Raw genomic sequence first — 17,575 nt, 5'->3', positions numbered from 1 at the left:
AATTTATTTTGGGCTGGGAAGGTGGCTCAGTGGTAGAGCACTTGCCTTGTATGCATGAGGCCCTGGGTTTGATTCCTCAGCACCACATAAGCAAAAAAAAAAAAAAAAGCCAGAAGTGGCTCTTTGGCTCACGTGGTAGAGCGCTAGCCTTGAGGTGAAGAGCTGAGGGACAGTGCCCAGGCCCAGAGTTCAGGCCCCACAACCAGACCCCTCCCCCAAATTTTTATTTTGTATTTGTTCAAAATATGTATTTTTATATTTCTAATAAAAAATAACTCAGAGCTGCTTCTTCTTCTTCTTCTTCTTCTTCTTCTTTTTTTTTGGGGGGGTCCAGTCGTGGGGCCTGAACTCTGGGCCAGGGTGCTGTCCCTCAGCTCTTCAGCTCAAGGCTAGCACTCTACCACTTGAGCCACAGCGCCACTTCCGGCTTTTTTTCTCTTTGCTTATGTGGTGCTGAGGAATTGAACCCAGGGCCTCAGACATGCAAGGCAAGCGCTCTACCACTGAGCTACCTTCCCAGCCCTTCTTCTTCTTCTTTTTTTTTTTTTTGTGAGTCAGGTCTGCACCATCATTTAAGCAAGCAGGAAAGAGTCTGGTTACTTTCCTCAGACCAGGGCAAGTTAGCAGAACATGTATAGAATGCTGATATTCTTAGTGAAAGGACTGGCCAAACTGTGTTTGATCATTTTTATTGTGTCATAGTTGATATCTACAGTATAATATATGCATATATGTGAGTTATACAGCCCAATAATGAAATAAACCCTCATGAACCAACTGTTAAACCCACACCCAGACCATTCCCAGCTCTGCGGCACACCTCTTGAGTTCCCCTCTGTCCTAAAATTATCCACACTGATGAGCAGTCATGTACTTTGGTTTTGTAAAAAAAAAATTGCTATTTAGCTGGGTGCCAGTGGTCCATGCCTGTAATCCTAGCTACTCAAGAGGCTGAGATCTGAGGATTGCGGTTCAAAGCCAGCCCCAGCAGGAAAGTCTGGGAGACTTTTATCTCCAATTAACCACTATAAAACTGGAAAGTGGCACTGTGGCTCAAGTGGTAGAGCACTAGCCTTGAGTTGAAGTGCTCAGGAATTGTGCCCAGGCCCAGAGTTCAAGCCTGCCCAGGCCCAGAGTTCAAGCCCCACAATCAACAAAAGCAAAACAAAAAAATTGCTATTTAATACTGTGTGTATTTCATTGTGTAGCATACACCTAATGAGCCTAATTTTTATTACAAAGGCTTTCAAACCCATGAAAGTAAAATTAGTTTGAAAAAAAGAAAATAAAAAGAGTTAAATAAACACCGATGTACCACCCACTAGATCCTGTGATGAACATTTTGTCTTATTTGGATCATGTTTGTTGGTTTTGTGGTACTGGCTTTGTACTCAGGCCCTCATATTTGTCAGACAGGCTTTCAATCACTTAAGACATGCCTAGCCCTTTAGTTATTTTTCCGGATAGGGTCTCATAGTTTGACTCAGGGCTAGGCCTTGGACTTCCATCCTCCTGTTCTCTGTCATCAGTAGCTGGGATCATGTGTCATCTTTTTCTGAGCACTTGAAGTAACAACTATCAGGCCCTTTTACTCATTATCTATGCCTTTCTGAGTTTCTTTATATTCATCTTTTCCTGAACAACTCTCATTATCATTATCTAAGAAAAAATTAGCAATATGTCCATCACAATAGGCTATCTATGGCTTATAACCACATTTTCCTCGTTGTCTCAGGGATGTCTTTGGTAGATTAAAAGAAAATATATCAGGATCCAGTCAAGGTTCACATAAATGCATTCAGCAGTTTTGTCCCTGTGCCACCTTGAATCTCTGAAATAACTCTATAATCTCTTTGTTTCCCATGCCAGACTTTTTAAGAACCGAAGACACTGGTACCACATTCTGAATGTTTATTTCCTTATATCTGTCAAACATGTTCCTTTATTAACTGAATTTTCTTTATACTAAGAATTTGGTTTAAAGATAACATAGGTAAGTGGAACAATTTTAAGCTTGCCAGGTAGATGCTCTGTGGCTTGAGCCAAACCTGCAACACAGGTTGAACAATTTGGGCAATGGTGCTTCGTTCAGTTAGTGCCATAAACTTAGGCTGCACCCCATCGGGTGACTTGTACTAACCAGCTTGCCTATTAATGATGCCAACTTTGCTTGCTCAGTTGAAGTGGTGCCATGTAAAAGTACATTTCCCTACTTGAGAGTCATAGCCACTGTGTTTTATGTAACCTCAAAGCTGGAACAATCACATTTAATCTTTCAAGTGTCCAATTGGTTTCTGTCAATGACCAGTTTTTATGTTCAACCACATGTCAGGATCCAGTTGGGAATATTGTAAGTTTAGCTTTGTCTCCTAGATGGTGACAACAGGCTACTTATTTAAGAACTAGTGGACATGATGGGACCAATTTTTCTTGGGTGAGTCAAAGGGTATTTCTAAAAGAATAATCACATAGGTATATTTTTAATATACCTATGAATTTTCATTATTAGTACTTCAGCAATATTCAGATGCATTTGTTATGAATACATTTATATATATATTCATGTTTGTTAAAAGTTTATGCTTTAGCCAGGTGCTGGTGGCTCATGCCTGTAATCCTAGCTACTTAAGAGGCTGAGATCTTAGGATCGCGGTTCAAAGCCAGCCCCAGTGTGAAAGTCTGTGAGACTCTTATGTCCAGTTAACCACCAAAAAACTGGAAGTGGCACTGTGGCTCAAGTGGTAGAGTGCTTGCCTTGAGCTAAAGAAGTCAGGGACAGTGCCCAGGCCCAGAGTTCAAGTCCCACAACCCACAACAACAACAACAAAAAGTCTATGCTTTGAAATTTTATAAGTTTATGACTTTATAAAGTCACATATACATACACACATATATACATATACAAATATATATGTATATACACACATAAATATTAAATGTATTTTATATTTTTAGACAGAGTTCTGCTATGTAACTCATCTTTAACTTGACAACCTTTCTGCCTGAATTCTGGGATCACAGATATATATAACCACACTCACCTAGTCATGCTTTTTATTGCAGATTGGCAAAAGCTCATTACTTAAATGCAAAGGAAAAGAGAGTACCTTCATAAGCTGAAATAACATTGCCCGAAGATACTTCCCCCCTCTTCTGTTAGCCTCATGAATATTATATTTTATTGGAATGGTTTCTGAAAAATTAATGAGTTTTCAGATCTCAAAGTGCACTCAGCATAAATATCTATCTGAGGTACCCAGCAAGTTCCTGCTAAGACTTGCTGAGAAAGAACTCTTAGAATACAGTCTTGAGTTAGGTACCAATGGCTCACACCTGTAATCCTTAGCTACTGAGGAGGTTGAGATCTGAGAATCATGGTTGCAAGCCAGTTTAGGAAGAAAAATCTGCGAGACTCTTATCTCCAATTAACCACAAAAAGTGTGAAATTGCCAGGCACTGGTGGCTCAGGCTTGTAATTGTAGCTATTCAGGAGGCTGAGATTTGGGGGTCGTAGTTCAAAGCCAGCTCAGGCAGGAAAAACCCAGTCAGAAAAATCTGTGAGACTCTGATCTCCAGTTAACTATCCCAAAAGCCAGAAGTGGAGCTGTGGCTCAAGGGATAGAGCATTTGCCTTGAGCAAAAAAGCATAGAGACAGTGCCCTGGCCCAGTTAAAGTCTAGGATTGGCACCAAATAAAAGTATGGAGGGCTAGGAATGTGGCTTAGTGGTAGAATGCTTGCCAAGCATGCATGAAGCTTTGAGTTCAATTCCTTAGTACCACATAAACAGAAAGGCCAAAAGTGATGCTGAGGCTCAAGTGGTAGAGCAAAAGCTCAGGGACAGCCGAGCGTCGGTGGCTCACGCCTGTCGGTGGCTCACGCCTGTAATCCTAGCTACTGAGGAGGCTGAGATCTGAGTATCGCTGTTCAAAGCCAGCATGGGCAAAAAAGTCCATGAGACTTATTTCCAATAAACCCCCAGAAAACCGGAAGTGGCTCTGTGGCTAAAGTGGTAGAGTGCTCACCTTGAGCTGAAGAGCACAGGGACAGCGCCCAGACCCAGAATTCAAGGCCCACGACCAACAACAACAACAAAAAAAGCTCAGGAACAGTGCCCAGGTCCTGAATTCAAGCCCCAGGACTGGCAAAAAAATATGGAATGGAGATATGGCTCAAGTGGCAGAATACCAGCCTTGAATGAAAAAGCCAAGTGTGAGTTCAAGATCCAGTACTGGCACAAAACACATAAAGAGTTATCAGTTGGGCTGGGAAGGTGGCTCAGTGGTAGAGCGCTTGCCTTGCATGCCTGAGGCCCTGGGTTCGATTCCTCAGCACCACATAAGCAAAAAGAAAAAAGCTGGAAGTGGCGCTGTGGCTCAAGTGGTAGAGCACTAGCTTTGAGCTGAAGAGCTGAGGGACAGCGCCCAGGCCCAGAGTTCAGGCCCCACAACCGTACCAAAAAAAAAAAAGAGTTATCAGTTATCCTCTTAGTGCATATTAATTGTACAAAAGTGCTTCATTGTGATATTTTTATGCATGTATATAATGTACTTGGATGGGGCTTGACTTTATTATTCTTTCTTATCTCTCCCCACCTTTTAGGAACAATGCTAACAATCTTCATTATTCTATTTTTACATATGCATATGTAGTACTATGATAGTCCTTTCAGAGTATACCAGTTTGTATGTTCAGTTTTTTGCAAATCTTCTCTGCCCCAATTTGCCTTCCTCCTCCCGATGTTAGATGATTAGCATAACTTCAAGGAAAGTGAAATTTTAGTATCAGCAAATAAATCCATCTAGAACTCCAACTCTATAGAAAGCCTAAAGAAAAGGCCCTTAGGAAAGCTTCCTTTCAGACCCTCTGTGCCTTGGTCATGAGCCACGCCTTCTGTTGTAAAAGATTAAGTCCATTCCTTTGGCCAAGTCAGACTCTGAGGCCTTTGTTAGCTGAAAATGAACTTATTCCAGAACTTTAGGGCACAGAGTAGGCTGTGATGCTCTGAGCTCCAAAAATGTATAATGTATCCTTAATTGTCTTTAAATATTAGCAATTTTGTGTTTTTTATAATTTTTTATTATTATTTTTGTAGTACTAATGAATTGAACCCAGGGCTTCATGCATGCTAGGCAAGCACGCTACCACTAAGCCCCATTCCCAGCTCCAGCATTAGCAACTTTAAAGTGCTCCCTTCCTACTGTTTTCTTGTGGTTATGAGGATATTTAAAAGACAAACCACTTTTTTCCCTTCAGTTAAATTGTCCTGAAATATATCATTTGTACAAAAAGGTCCACAGTAAATTTGAAGTGTCTAAGCTGAATTAATTTTCACAAGTGGAACCATCATCTAAAAAAATAGATGCCTCTCATTCTTGCCTCCTCGTGTCTTTTGTATTCCACCAGCTCACTGTTCAGATTTCTCACCCTGAGTGTGAGCTGTGAGTCTCACTACGCACCACATCCAGCTTCTCAGCATTCTTTACATGCCATTGTCTAACAGCAGTAGGATTTTGGTGATAAACCCTTTTATTAGTCTAAAGTAATTGCTGATTTATCCAGGGGAATCTTTAATAAAAACTAGCACTGAAAATGTGTCTTTTGGGTGGGAATGTGGCTTGGTGACAGAGTGCTTGCTAGCATGCATGAAGCCCTGGGTTCAATTCCTCAGTACCACATCAACAGAAAAACCAAATGGCTTTTCTCAGGGTCAGTGTCTAGGCCCTGAGTTCAAGTCCCAGGACTGACAAAAAATAAAAATAAAAATGTGCCTTGTGCCAAAATTAGAAATAGGAGAAAAAGCAAGAAGTGGAGCTCAGGCTTGATTGCTGGTGAAGGATTTCATTTGGAACTATCCTGTGTTTGGGGGTGGGGGGGAAGAGGGGGGTAGCAACATGGTGGAGTATCACAACTAGCATTTTAGCCAGAATAAAAAAGTGTCAAGTGTAAGTGGTTGTTGAGTCTGTGTGTTTTTATGTCCTCAAACTTTTATCTTACATACATCACCTCTTCAGCAGTCTCTCCTTCCCAGAGCACCAGAGAGGTGGGTGAGGCTGCCATTCCCTGACCAAAGCAGAAGTGACAGCTGACTCACCTGATAGATGGGTGGGGCTCTGCAAAGCCATTAAAATCAGAACCAAGAACCGGAAAAGCTTTGCAGCCCTGGGACCGCTGTAGGCCTTTCAAGCTCCTAAGAATACCACTGTGCACTTGAGTAATGCTCACAGCCTGATCCTAAGTAATTACGAAAAGAGTAAGTTGTTGAGTCTACTCCCTGTACTGGGAGTTAGGTTCTGGAATCCGGCTGGGTCACCCAGCCTATGGCACTTACTGCTATGTGGCCTGAGGAGTGGACTTAACCTCTCTGTAAAAACTTTTTCCTTGACCTCCTTGCAGCATTGTTGTGAGGATTAGATAAAATCATGGGTGGCATGCCTTACGAGCTTTTGATACCGTGAAAAATGATTAGGGTGGAACACTAGTGTTCAGTTACAAATGAGGTGTTAAAACCAGGCCTGAGATTTCCCTCCCTGGCCTCTCTGAGTAAATACACTGTAAAAAGCAAACTACTTTTATTATGTGGAGGAAACAGGAAGTTTTCCCTTAAAGGATCAGGCAAAGTTAGCCAAGGAGGAAAGCTGAAAAGGAAGAGGATGGCATGCTTGGTCCTCCCAGGGTCCCAAATCCCCCAACACCTAGCTGCTGGCCCACATCCTCTCCTGTTGCATTCCTTCCTGTCAAGGGGTTCCTGTAGCTGACACCAATGCTGAGCTATCTGCTTCTGCCTTCCCTTGGTGGTTATTTAGATGGCTGATTTACGAAGAACCTGGGTTTCAAGGTGTTCCTTTCATCCTCGAGCCTGGCGAATACCCTGACTTAGCCTTCTGGGATACAGAAGAAGCGTACATTGGATCCATGCGGCCTCTGAAAATGGTGAAGATGAATTTTGTGTTCTTGAAGGCAGATGCTCTTTGATAATTCCTATGAAGTCTGCAGGTCATTTACCCGCCCAGAAATAATGGAAACATTAGTTCTCCGGATGTCCCAATGTAGTGACAGGAGGCTGTCTGATTGGTAGCTATGGGGGCTGGATGTCCACATACTTCCCTCAAGTATTTGCCCTTCTAGAAGGAGCATCCTGCTTCCTCCACCTGGATTTGTTATATTTGCCTCGGTCTTCATCTCTTCTGCCTATAGTGCACCTATAGTAGGTCCTCACTAGACACTTGCATTATACATGTTCATGAAATTCCACACTGCAGTTATCTTCAGAACTTGTGTAAGACAAATTAGAAAGTTAGGAAGATAATTTTTTTAGCTTAACTCAGTGCGTGGGTGCTATCCCTTAGCTTTTCCACTCAAGGCTGGCACTCTACCACTTGAGCCACAGCTCCAATTCTGGCTTTTTGGTGGTTAATTGGAGAAAAGAGTCCCATAGACTTTTTTGTGCAGGCTGGTTTTGAACCAGAATCCTTAAATCTCAGGCCTGTCAGTATCTAGGATTGTGGGTGTGAGCCACTGGTTCCAGCTAGAAAGGTAACTTTTTATCTCCTGCCAAAGCATTTGATTAAACATCTGAATGTTTCTTGCAGATATTTCAGGTTTTTAAATTTTAATTTCTACTTATGTGAATGTAGGATGGGGTTTTGAAAACAGATACAAGAATCATTTTCAACCTATGAATATATCCTTCCTGAAAAGGGTTCCTTTTAAAAGGGTATTTATTTGGTCCTATAAGCTCTGGTCTGCTGAGCAAAACCAGACCCAACCCTTCATTATCACAGCTCATTAGGTGCTTTTGAACATCCTGAACAGCAGTTTTTCAAAGCTGTTAAAGGTATATTGGTGAGAGAGGTCCTGACTTTTCCCACTGCTGACTTTTAACTTGGCCTACTATTTTAACCTTTTCTTTATTTTTAGTCTGTTTTTTTTTATAAAAGTATAACAACCTCCCCCACACCCTCCTTTGGGATGTTTTAAGTGCTATCTAATAGTTTATATCATATTACTTTACCATCCTCCATATTGCATGTGTGAACTTAAGCAGTTTTGTAGGCCAGGCTCTTAGAGCCAGGCAGGAAATGCAGGTGGGGGAGGCTGGCTAGTAGAGGAACTGTGGGGAGAGGTGGAGGTAGCTTAGCTAGCTAGTGCCCTTGCTGCTTAAGGACCTGCCTGGGGCAGAATAAACCACAGGTAATGGTGGCTGCTGATGAGGATTTAGGTTCACAGGTGGCCAGATCTACGATTGTTGGGCAAGCAAATGAAAAATACAGATTGGTTTTCTAAGTTGAAAAAAAAAATCTCCCATACACATTCAGCCTATATATCCTGTCTGAGTCTGTCTAGGCTGTGTTTCTCATGGCTTCATCTCCATTACTGGTAACTTTAGCATCATCTTATGTAAATGAATGGTTCAACAGTGTGGGTAACATAAATGGTAATGCAGCAATGAAAAATCCGTTTTCTTCCTATGTTATTTTTTTCCCCCAGGGTGGCCGTAAAGTTGAATTCCCTACAGATCCAAAGGTAAGTGTGCTTGTTGTGTGTGCACATGTGTGTGTGGTTTTATTCCTCTTCCATCTCATATGACTTGTGCGTACACCAATTTCCAACCCACTCTGATACACCCAGAGGAGGCAGGCCTCAGTTCCTCTGCACGCATCCACAGGCTGGAAGAAGATCCTGGGACATTCGGTATCATTTAACAGGATATGGAGCCACACCCCTCAAGGCTCATTGTCCCATTGAGTTTATTATTTCTGGCTGTATTGCTAATTGCATGGGCCTGTCACTGCTTGCCCATAGCCAAGAAGAAACTCCTTCAAGACACATTTTTCCTACTCCAAAATAATTCTTTCTGCTATTGATACTCTCTCAACTTATGCCATGTTTGTTGCTTATGTAGTTGTCTGTGGGAGTCTCTTGGATTTGTCTGCCTAGGCTGGCTTCTTTAGTTTCATCTAAGCAGTGTACTAAATATCAGTTCCCAACTTTAAACAAAAATCGTTATTAAGGAAAACAGAGCCAGGTGTCCATAGTTTATGTCTGTAATCCTAGCTACTTGGGAGGCTGAACTCTAAGGATCATGGTTCAAAGTCAGCCTGGGCAGGAAAATCCTTGAAGCTCATCTCCCGTTACACACTAAGAAGCCAGAAATGGAGTTGTTGCTCAAGTGGTAGTGTGTAAATGTTGAGCAAACAAGCTCAGAGATAGCACCCAATCCCTGAGTTCAAGCCCCAGGACTGGCACCAAAACAAAAAACAAAACCAACTATCTTTTGAACCTTGGCATTGGACTGTTCAACATCTGGGCAGGGAAAAGCTCAATAAGTTACTTTAAGCTATGTTATTAGTTGTTGTTACTTATTTAATTGAAAATTATGTCATTAAAATGATATTGAAAATAAAAATTTATTTAGAAAATATAGTCAAAATGGAAATGGTCTATATTGAAAATACAGAGAATTTGTGTTCTAGATGTTTCTGCTTGAAATGGCTAACATTTCAGCTGCTGAGATAGTTAACTTCTTACATGTTACTGAAATATCTTATTTCTGTTGTAGGTAGTCATTTATGAAAAGCCTTTGTTTGAAGGAAAATGTATGGAGCTAGAAACAGAAATGTGTAGTTTTATCACAGAAGAAGGTGAAGCAGAAAAAACAACAGGAAATGGTCATTTACCTTTTACATCAGTGGGATCTATGAAAGTTTTAAGAGGCATGTAAGTAGAGAAGTAACTGGTAAGGATTTCTCATTTATCCTTGATAAAGTAATAAATGACCTCTTTTCCCCAAAATAACATTCCTGATTCTAAGGTATAGTAGATTTATTTTTTTTCCCTTTTTCCCCTTTTCCTTACCTATCTACCTCCTTCCCTCCCTCTCAATCTCTCTGTCTATCTGTGCCATTCTCTCTTTCATCTCTCTTCTGTTTTTTTTTTCTTTTTGCTAGTACTAGGGCTTATACACAAAGCCTGGGTGCTGTCCCTTAGCTTTTTTTGCTGAAGGTTAGCGCTCTGTCTACCACTTGGGCTATGCCTCTACTGTTAGAATCCTTCATGGCCATCCCAAGGGACCAGGCAGAGGCAGGGAGGCACAGGAGAAAGATTATTATAAGGTTTATTAGAGGGGTGATATTTCCCCAGGGAGAGGGAGCCCATGGCGTCTGCCCCTGTCCAGGTGGCAGGTAGGTCTGGGGCTGGTAGTGAGGCAGGTACACACACAGGTAGATCCGGTCAGAGAGAGGGAGTGGCCAGCTGTATGGCCCGAACTCTAGGGCAGGGAGGAGCTCAGGTGTAGGTGGAGCTGAGGACCAGAGGTGGGGATAATGTTAACTTCTTCTGGCTTTTTGTTGGTTAATTAGAGATCTGAGTCTCTTGGATTTATTTATCCAGGCTGGCTTTGAACCACAATCTTCAGATCTGAGTTTCCTGAGTAGCTAGGATTACAAGTATGAGCCACCAGCACCTGGCTTTGTTTTTGTTTTTCTAGCAGTACTGGAGTATGAACTCACAGCCTTCCACTTGTTAGGCAGATTCTTTATCATTTGACCCATGCCATCAGTCCAGGTGTATATTTCTTAGTTTTCGTTTGTTTGTTTGTTTGTTTTTGGTCCAGTTGTGGGGCTTGAACTCTGCGCCTGGGCACTGTCCCTCAGCTCTTCAGCTCAAGGTTAGCACTCTACCACTTGAGCCACAGCACCACTTCTGGCTTTTTTCTTTTTGCTTATGTGGTGCTGAGGAATTGAACCCAGGGCCTCATGCATGCAAGGCAAGCGCTCTACCACTGAGCCACTTTCTCAGCCCTTAGTTTGTTTTTTTATGTACTGTTTTCCTAAACTTTAGAGAGTTCCAGTAACAAGACAAGTTTATGACTAGCTTCATAGCTATTGATATTTGTCATGACCAGCTTCATAGCTATTGATATTTGTCATGACCCTGCTGTGCACAAGAGAAGTGCAAACCATGACTCTGTGCTGCTCTTTCTTTGCAGTTGGGTAGCTTATGAGAAGCCTGGCTTTACTGGTCACCAGTATTTACTAGAAGAAGGAGAATACAAGGACTGGAAAGACTGGGGCGGTTACAATGGAGAACTTCAGTCTTTGCGACCTATATTAGGTGTAAGTTAAAGAAAAGCTAATGATTAGGACTCAGTCTCTTTGGTTATAAATGACTCCCCTTTGAATTTTGATTTTTTTTCTTAATAGGATTTTTCAAATGCACATATGATCATGTACAGTGAAAAAAACTTCGGCTCCAAAGGTTCCAGTATTGACGTGCTAGGAATTGTGGCTAATTTAAAGGACACTGGATATGGCGTGAAGACCCAGTCTATTCATGTGCTGAGTGGAGTGTAAGTGAAATCCTCCAGTCCCGATCCTGAACTTGGTTTTTGTCTTGATTTGGGGTAAACTAGTAGAGTATGTAACACAGAGTGGGTACTCAGCAGATAGCTATCTTGCCAGCTAAACACCAATTCTGCGGTTTAATACTTACTGTTATGTTGCTTCACAAATATTGCTCATATAATCTTTTCTTTTCATGTAGTAGAACATTGAAGTAGGCTTTCAAGTATCATGACAGAAATCTACAGATCCACTTCCTGTGTCATTCAGTATAGAAAGATCATGAATATTTTATGAGATAACATCCCTCTAATGTTAAAACCTGAGGCTGGGACAAAATCTCACTAAATCTTCCTGTGGTCCTCCACCTGCTCCAGTGTGTTTCTCATTATTATTTTAACATAATAAAATACACACAATAAAATCATTATTTCAGTTTCCCTGGCGTTAACAGCTCAGTGGTTTATTGCATTTAGATGTCTGTACAAGGAGGTGGCACTACCTGTGTGATGTATGTTCTGAGATAGAGTCTGCCTATGTGTTCAAGTTGGTCTCAAACTCGTGATCATCCTGCCTCAGCCTCCTGAGTGCTGGGATTATAGATGTGTACCATCATACCCAGCCCAATGTTTTGTTAATGACAAAGCAAGTTTGTTGTTTTTTTGCTTTGTTGTTGTTGTTTTGACAGTCCTGGGGCCTGAACTCAGAGTGTTGGCACTGTCCCTGAGCTTCCTTTGCTCAAGGCTAACACTATGACTTGAGTCACAGTGTCACTTCTAGCTTGTTCTGTTTATGTGGTCCTGAGGAATGGAACCCAGGGCTTCATGGATGCTTGGCAAGCACTCTACCACTAAGCCATATTCCCAGTCTAGCAAAGCAAGTTTTTATTGTAAGAGGACCAATGAGAGAGATAACTCTCGGGGATATAAGTGGCCATGAGCCAATCTTAATTGGAGCAAGTGATAACAATGGAACTTATTGGCTTAGGAAGTGAATTATCTTGGAGAAGATTTTATTTCAGAGTCCTCAGAACTTAGTTGCTGTGTCTTGCCTGAGCTTCTTTCATGTTGTTTTAACCTTAGGCTGTCCCCTTCCATCTGGTGGTCTATGTTTACCCTGAATTTTTGCTCTCCCACCTCATTGCAGTGGAAAGAGTGCTCTTTGCTTCATAAGTTCTAGGTTAGACCTGCTGCCTAGGTGAAAATCACATGAGCATACCTGAACGCAGGTGCTGGCTGTGCCTGGGAGATGTGCCATCCCAGGTTGGTCCCAGGGCCATAAGGAGGGCAGGTAGATCCCATGTGGCCTAACAGCCAGTGTCTACAGTAGGAACTGCATGATCATTTTCATGGTCCAGCTGATGTCTGGTTTATTTTCCAATGTGAGAAGGTTCTTCTGGATTAATGGGGGGAAAATGACATTGGTTCTGTTGAAAGTGGTTGATGTTAGTTGTTTCATCTGTTACTGAGGGACACAGGCTATTTGAATCAGTCCAGCCTCAACCCTGTTGTATTTTGTGTTTATGTGAGGTAGGCCTCAATGAAGTATCCTTCTGTTGTTAGTCAGCACATCTTGTGTAAGCTCTTGCTTGTGGTGCCATCTTGCCAGAATGACAGCGGTCTCATCTGGGTCTTCCAGACTTAAAATGCCTTTTATTAAGGTCCTGTTCTGAACCCATGGTATGGTAGATCATAGTTGGCTGTCTCCATTTCACCTGAAATGAGATGTATGGCAGTAGGCATTTGAAATGGTACAGTGGCTCTACCTTTACAGTTAATTATTTAACAGGAAATTTCAGTGACTGGTGAAAGAGTTGTGCATTTGATCCTCACCAGGTGTGCTGGTTCTATGAGTCATAGGCCAGTCATCTATCTACTCTGGCAAAGTGGCCACAAAGGATGCTGGGTAGACATTGGTATAGATTGCGCTGTTGGGACAGGTAGTGTTACTGAGTTGAACTAGTCCTTTCTTTACTCCCAAGACCCTGCTTACTTGAAATCAATTTCCATTACAACATAATTGCTTTTCTGTTTTTTGTTTTTAGCATTCCCAGTTGTATTTCCTGGCTTAGACATTCTTTTTTTTTTTTCTGATTGTAGCAGCTGAGTTTTGGTATTGGGGGGAAGTTGAAAGAGGCACACATATAGGTTCACACTTCCTTTATATTCTGTTTGAAGAAGGCCTTCTGTGTTACCAGATCAGCTGCTTCCTCATTTCCCTCATTTTAGTTTGCCATTTTGATAAATATTTATTGTGTATGCAAAGCATCGTATTATGTCTTCGGAGACGTTACACTGTTCACGCAAACCACAAATAATTATTGCTACAAAAAAAAAAAAGAAGTTAGCTGGGCACTGGTGGCTCACGCCTGTAATCCTAGCTACTCAGGAGGCTGAGATCTGAGGATCTCGGTTCAAAGCCAGCCCAGGCAGGAAGACAGTGAGACTCCTATCTCCAGTAAACCACCAGAAAACCAGAAGTGGGTTGTAGCTCAAGTGATAGAGCGCTCTCCTTGAGCTGAAGAGCTGAGGGACAGCGCCCAGGCCCAGAGTTCAAGCCCCATGACTGACCAAAAAAAAAAAAAAGAAGTTAAAACGTTTTAGAAATGCACAGCAGAGAGACAAATTTGTAGTCGATGCAGATAAGACTTTTGGAGGAGGGGAAGGTTAAGATGCACCAAGATAAGGAGGAAAACTAACTTTTTTTCCTTTTTCCAGTAATGAGTATTGAATTAGGGCAAGCACTCTACCACTTGAACACCCCTAGCTTATTCATTTTTAAGTTTCAAAGGAAAATTGTTTCATTTAAATGGCTTTAATATTACTAGTAAATAAGCATCTAAAATGCTATGGTTGTTTATTTTTTAGCATGGCAGTCAAAGTCAGAAAACTCTTACTTTGTTGTTGTGTTTTGCTTTTGGAGACAGAATCTCACTTTGTACCCCAGACTGGCCTAGAAATCTCTATTCTCCTGCTTCATGCACCTGAGTGCTGGGATTATAGGCATTTGCCACCAAGCCCCGTTAGGAAAACAAACAGAAAAATCAAAGACGACCAAAAAAACCTCTTGAAATTCTTGCTCTGTGAAAGTATCTCCCAGGAGACTCAATATCACCTGGGTACTAAATTTTCCAGGTGGCAAACTCATTATTAGCTCTCCAGCAGCAACAGCCTTGAAGGAAGCTCAGGAAACAATTGAAGATTTGGGGGCCTGCATTCCATTTCTTCCTGGAGTGTCAGACTCCTGTGAGTTCTGTGCTATACTCCAGCTCATAGAGTGCAAACTGGGCAACTGCTTTAAAAACAAAAAAGTAAAGTGAAGTATTTCTTGAGCTCAGATAAAAAGCAAAAGGGCTGTTTGCAATTCTTTCTCCTTCAGCCTTCCCCAGAAGGGCAGGTTTGCCCCGCTGCCTTCAGTTACTTCAGGAGGCAGGGATGGGACCTGTTAATACTTGTCCTTGCCTCTCTCCCTTCCCCTCATTCACCTTTAAGCAGAGAAGTATGGATTTATGTGCACAGAATCCATGTGAACATGCCCAGCCAGGTATGTTTTTAAGATTCCTAATTATATGTCAACTCTGCACCATAGATAGGGCAGACTCTCACATCCAGGCATTTGGGGTTCATCCCCCTCTCCTCCTGCTCCTCATTCACTCAGTGCTGTGCCCAGAAAGAACATTGCTACTTTCTATAGAAAACATCTTTTTGCATATGTGTGTGTGACAGTACTGGGGCTTGAACTCAGAGCCTGGGTGCCATCCCTGAGCTTTGTCACTCAAAGCTTGAGCCACAGCTCAAATTCTAGCTTTTTGGTGGTTGGAGAGTCTCATGGACTTTTCTGCCTGACTCGCTTCAAACCTCGATCCTTGGATCTCAGCCTCCTGAGTAGCTAGCTACTCAGGCATGAGCTTAGGAAACATTTTAATAAGCTATTTTCCTGCTTCTGCCTCAGTGAATTAGACAGGCTTACCTGGATGTTGGGGGAAATCTTTTGTGTCACAACTTGCTATCTTTGTTTTTGTTTGGAATTCCTGGATTTTGTTATATTCTTAATTCTTTTGTTAATAATTGTTGTGAAGGTAGCCGAAGGCTGTGTGTGGAGAAAGCGCTACAGGTAGCCCATGTTGTTGAATAGCCTTACCAGCTCTCATGGACTTTACTGCCTAGGCTGTCCTTGAACTATGATCCTCCGATCCCAACTTCCAAAGTAGCTAAGATTATAGGTGTAGCCACTAGCACCTGGCTTCCTTGTTTTAAATTTTGGCAGTAGTAGGATATGCATTCTGCCCTTTACTCTCGGTAGTCAGGCAATCTACAGCTGAGTCATTCCAGTGGCTTTTTTTTCCCCACTGTTTATTTGCCCAGGAGCATATTTGGACTGTAATCCTCCTATTCTACCGGTCCCACCACAGCTGGAATGATGTGCACAGGCCACTACTGAGCTGTTAGATGAGAAAGAGGCCTCATGAATGTTTGCTTGTACTGGCCTCAAACCAAAATCCTGCCTTTAGCCTTCTGAGTAGCTGAAGGCAAAGGTGTGGCCATCTTACCCAGCTTCCCCTTTTTCTCCTTGATGGCTGCTTATTTCCTGGTAATGACTATACTTGTGCTTTGGTTTAATCAACTACCTAGATAGTAAAATTGGGTCTTTTAATTATGAAGGATATAGACTCTTAGGTGTGGTTTACTAGAATAGTAAAGGAAAGGGAACTTTATAAGGCAGGTCATAAAGTAGAATGCTTGGTGACCTTTAAATTTTGCAGCCCCAGCCATGTTATGGCCACTAACTGGTTGTCACCAGACCTTAGAAAAAGCACCAACTATTCCTTATGATGGTTCTGAGCCATCTGTCCTCTTCAGGCAGTTGGTATTTTTCACCTTCGTCATTCCTGGCACAGGGCAAATGGCTTTCCAGTGTTTATCGAATGAACAAATAGGTTCACTTTTTATGTCTTTAGGTTTTCGCATCTATAAAATGAGCATGCCAGTATCTCCTTAAGATAAATGTGATTTGGTAGATGTGAATGTATTTGGGGGAAGTTCCACATAGACAGATATTATTCCTGTCAGTTGGGAGAGGGCTGGTACAGCAATAAACTGGTACAAGTAGAGCCTAGGTATCTCTGCACTGCAACAGAATCAAAGGTTTTTTCCCCTCAAAGACTTTACCTTTGGGTAGCAATAGTGTAAGGTGGTTTCATTGATTTTCTTCTTTGAATGTAGATCATTGAAAAGTTGACAAATGAAAACTTTCCAAAAAGTATTTGTTTCTGATATTTCTGTGATTGATTTTGTTTATTATGTTATTGGGTCATATGGGAAATACTGTTGGGAACATTTTTTTTTTTTTAGCATTTAACTTTTTTTTGGTCTGTCGTGGAGCTTGAACTCTGAGCCTGGGCGCTGTCACTCAGCTCTTCAGCTCAAGGCTAGCACTCTACTACTTGAGCCATAGCACCACTTATGGTTTTCTGGTGGTTTATTGGAGATAAGAGTCTCACAGAGGGGCTGGGAAGGTGGCTCAGTGGTAGAGCGCTTGCCTTGCATGCCTGAAGCCTGGGTTCAATTCCTCAGCACCACATAAGCAAAAAAAAAAAGCCGGACTGGCTCTGTGGCTCAAGTGGTAGAGTGCTAGCCTTGAGCTGAAGAGCTGAGGGACAGTGCCCAGGCCCAGAGTTCAGGCCCCACGACTGGACCGCCCCCCCCCCCAAAAAAAAGAGTCTCACAGACTTTCCAGCCCAGGCTGGCTTTGAACTGCCATCCTCAGATCTCAGCTTCCTTAGTAGCTAGAATTACAGGTGTGAATCACTGGTGCCAGCCATTTCATTTTTTTGTTCTGCAGTGTGATTTGATATTTAATAGACATATAGCTTCCTGTTAAGATCTTTTAAATCTTTGTGTTGATAACACACAAGAATTCTTCCTTGTTTAATTTAAAAGAACTAGGCAATTTCTGAAAGTCAATTTATTTCCTTAAAGTAGAAGGGAAAAAAAGCCCCACAGAGAATTATTCTCATTGGAATTTTCTCAAAGACTGATCTGATTAATGAAAATACAAAAAAAGGGGCTGGGAAGGTGGCTCAGTGGTAGAGCGCTTTCCTTGCATGCATGAGGCCCTGGGTTCGATTCCTCAGCACCAAATAAGCAAAAAGAAAAAAGCCAGAAGTGGCGCTGTGACTCAAGTGGTAGAGCGCTAGCCTTGAGCTGAAGAGCTGAGGGACAGCGCCCAGGCCCA

At 42.1% G+C, this 17,575-nt stretch overlaps 1 protein-coding gene across 1 annotated transcript in view; it reads left to right on the top strand.

Annotated features, from left to right (window-relative positions):
- The window catches only part of LOC105990062 (absent in melanoma 1 protein-like), a 59,006-nt gene that overhangs the window by 22,742 nt on the left and 18,689 nt on the right, over window positions 1-17,575 (top strand). Inside the window, exons 7-11 of the mRNA XM_013022375.1 lie at window positions 6,806-6,932; window positions 8,490-8,525; window positions 9,562-9,719; window positions 10,990-11,116; window positions 11,204-11,349. Of these exons, the coding sequence (XP_012877829.1) occupies window positions 6,806-6,932; window positions 8,490-8,525; window positions 9,562-9,719; window positions 10,990-11,116; window positions 11,204-11,349 (594 nt within the window). The remainder of the gene's footprint in view (window positions 1-6,805; window positions 6,933-8,489; window positions 8,526-9,561; window positions 9,720-10,989; window positions 11,117-11,203; window positions 11,350-17,575) is intronic.

Source organism: Dipodomys ordii, unplaced genomic scaffold (genome assembly GCF_000151885.1).
Source record: "Dipodomys ordii isolate 6190 unplaced genomic scaffold, Dord_2.0 Scaffold62, whole genome shotgun sequence".
NCBI lineage: Eukaryota > Metazoa > Chordata > Mammalia > Rodentia > Heteromyidae > Dipodomys > Dipodomys ordii.
This window is presented reverse-complemented; position numbering and strand designations above follow the sequence as displayed.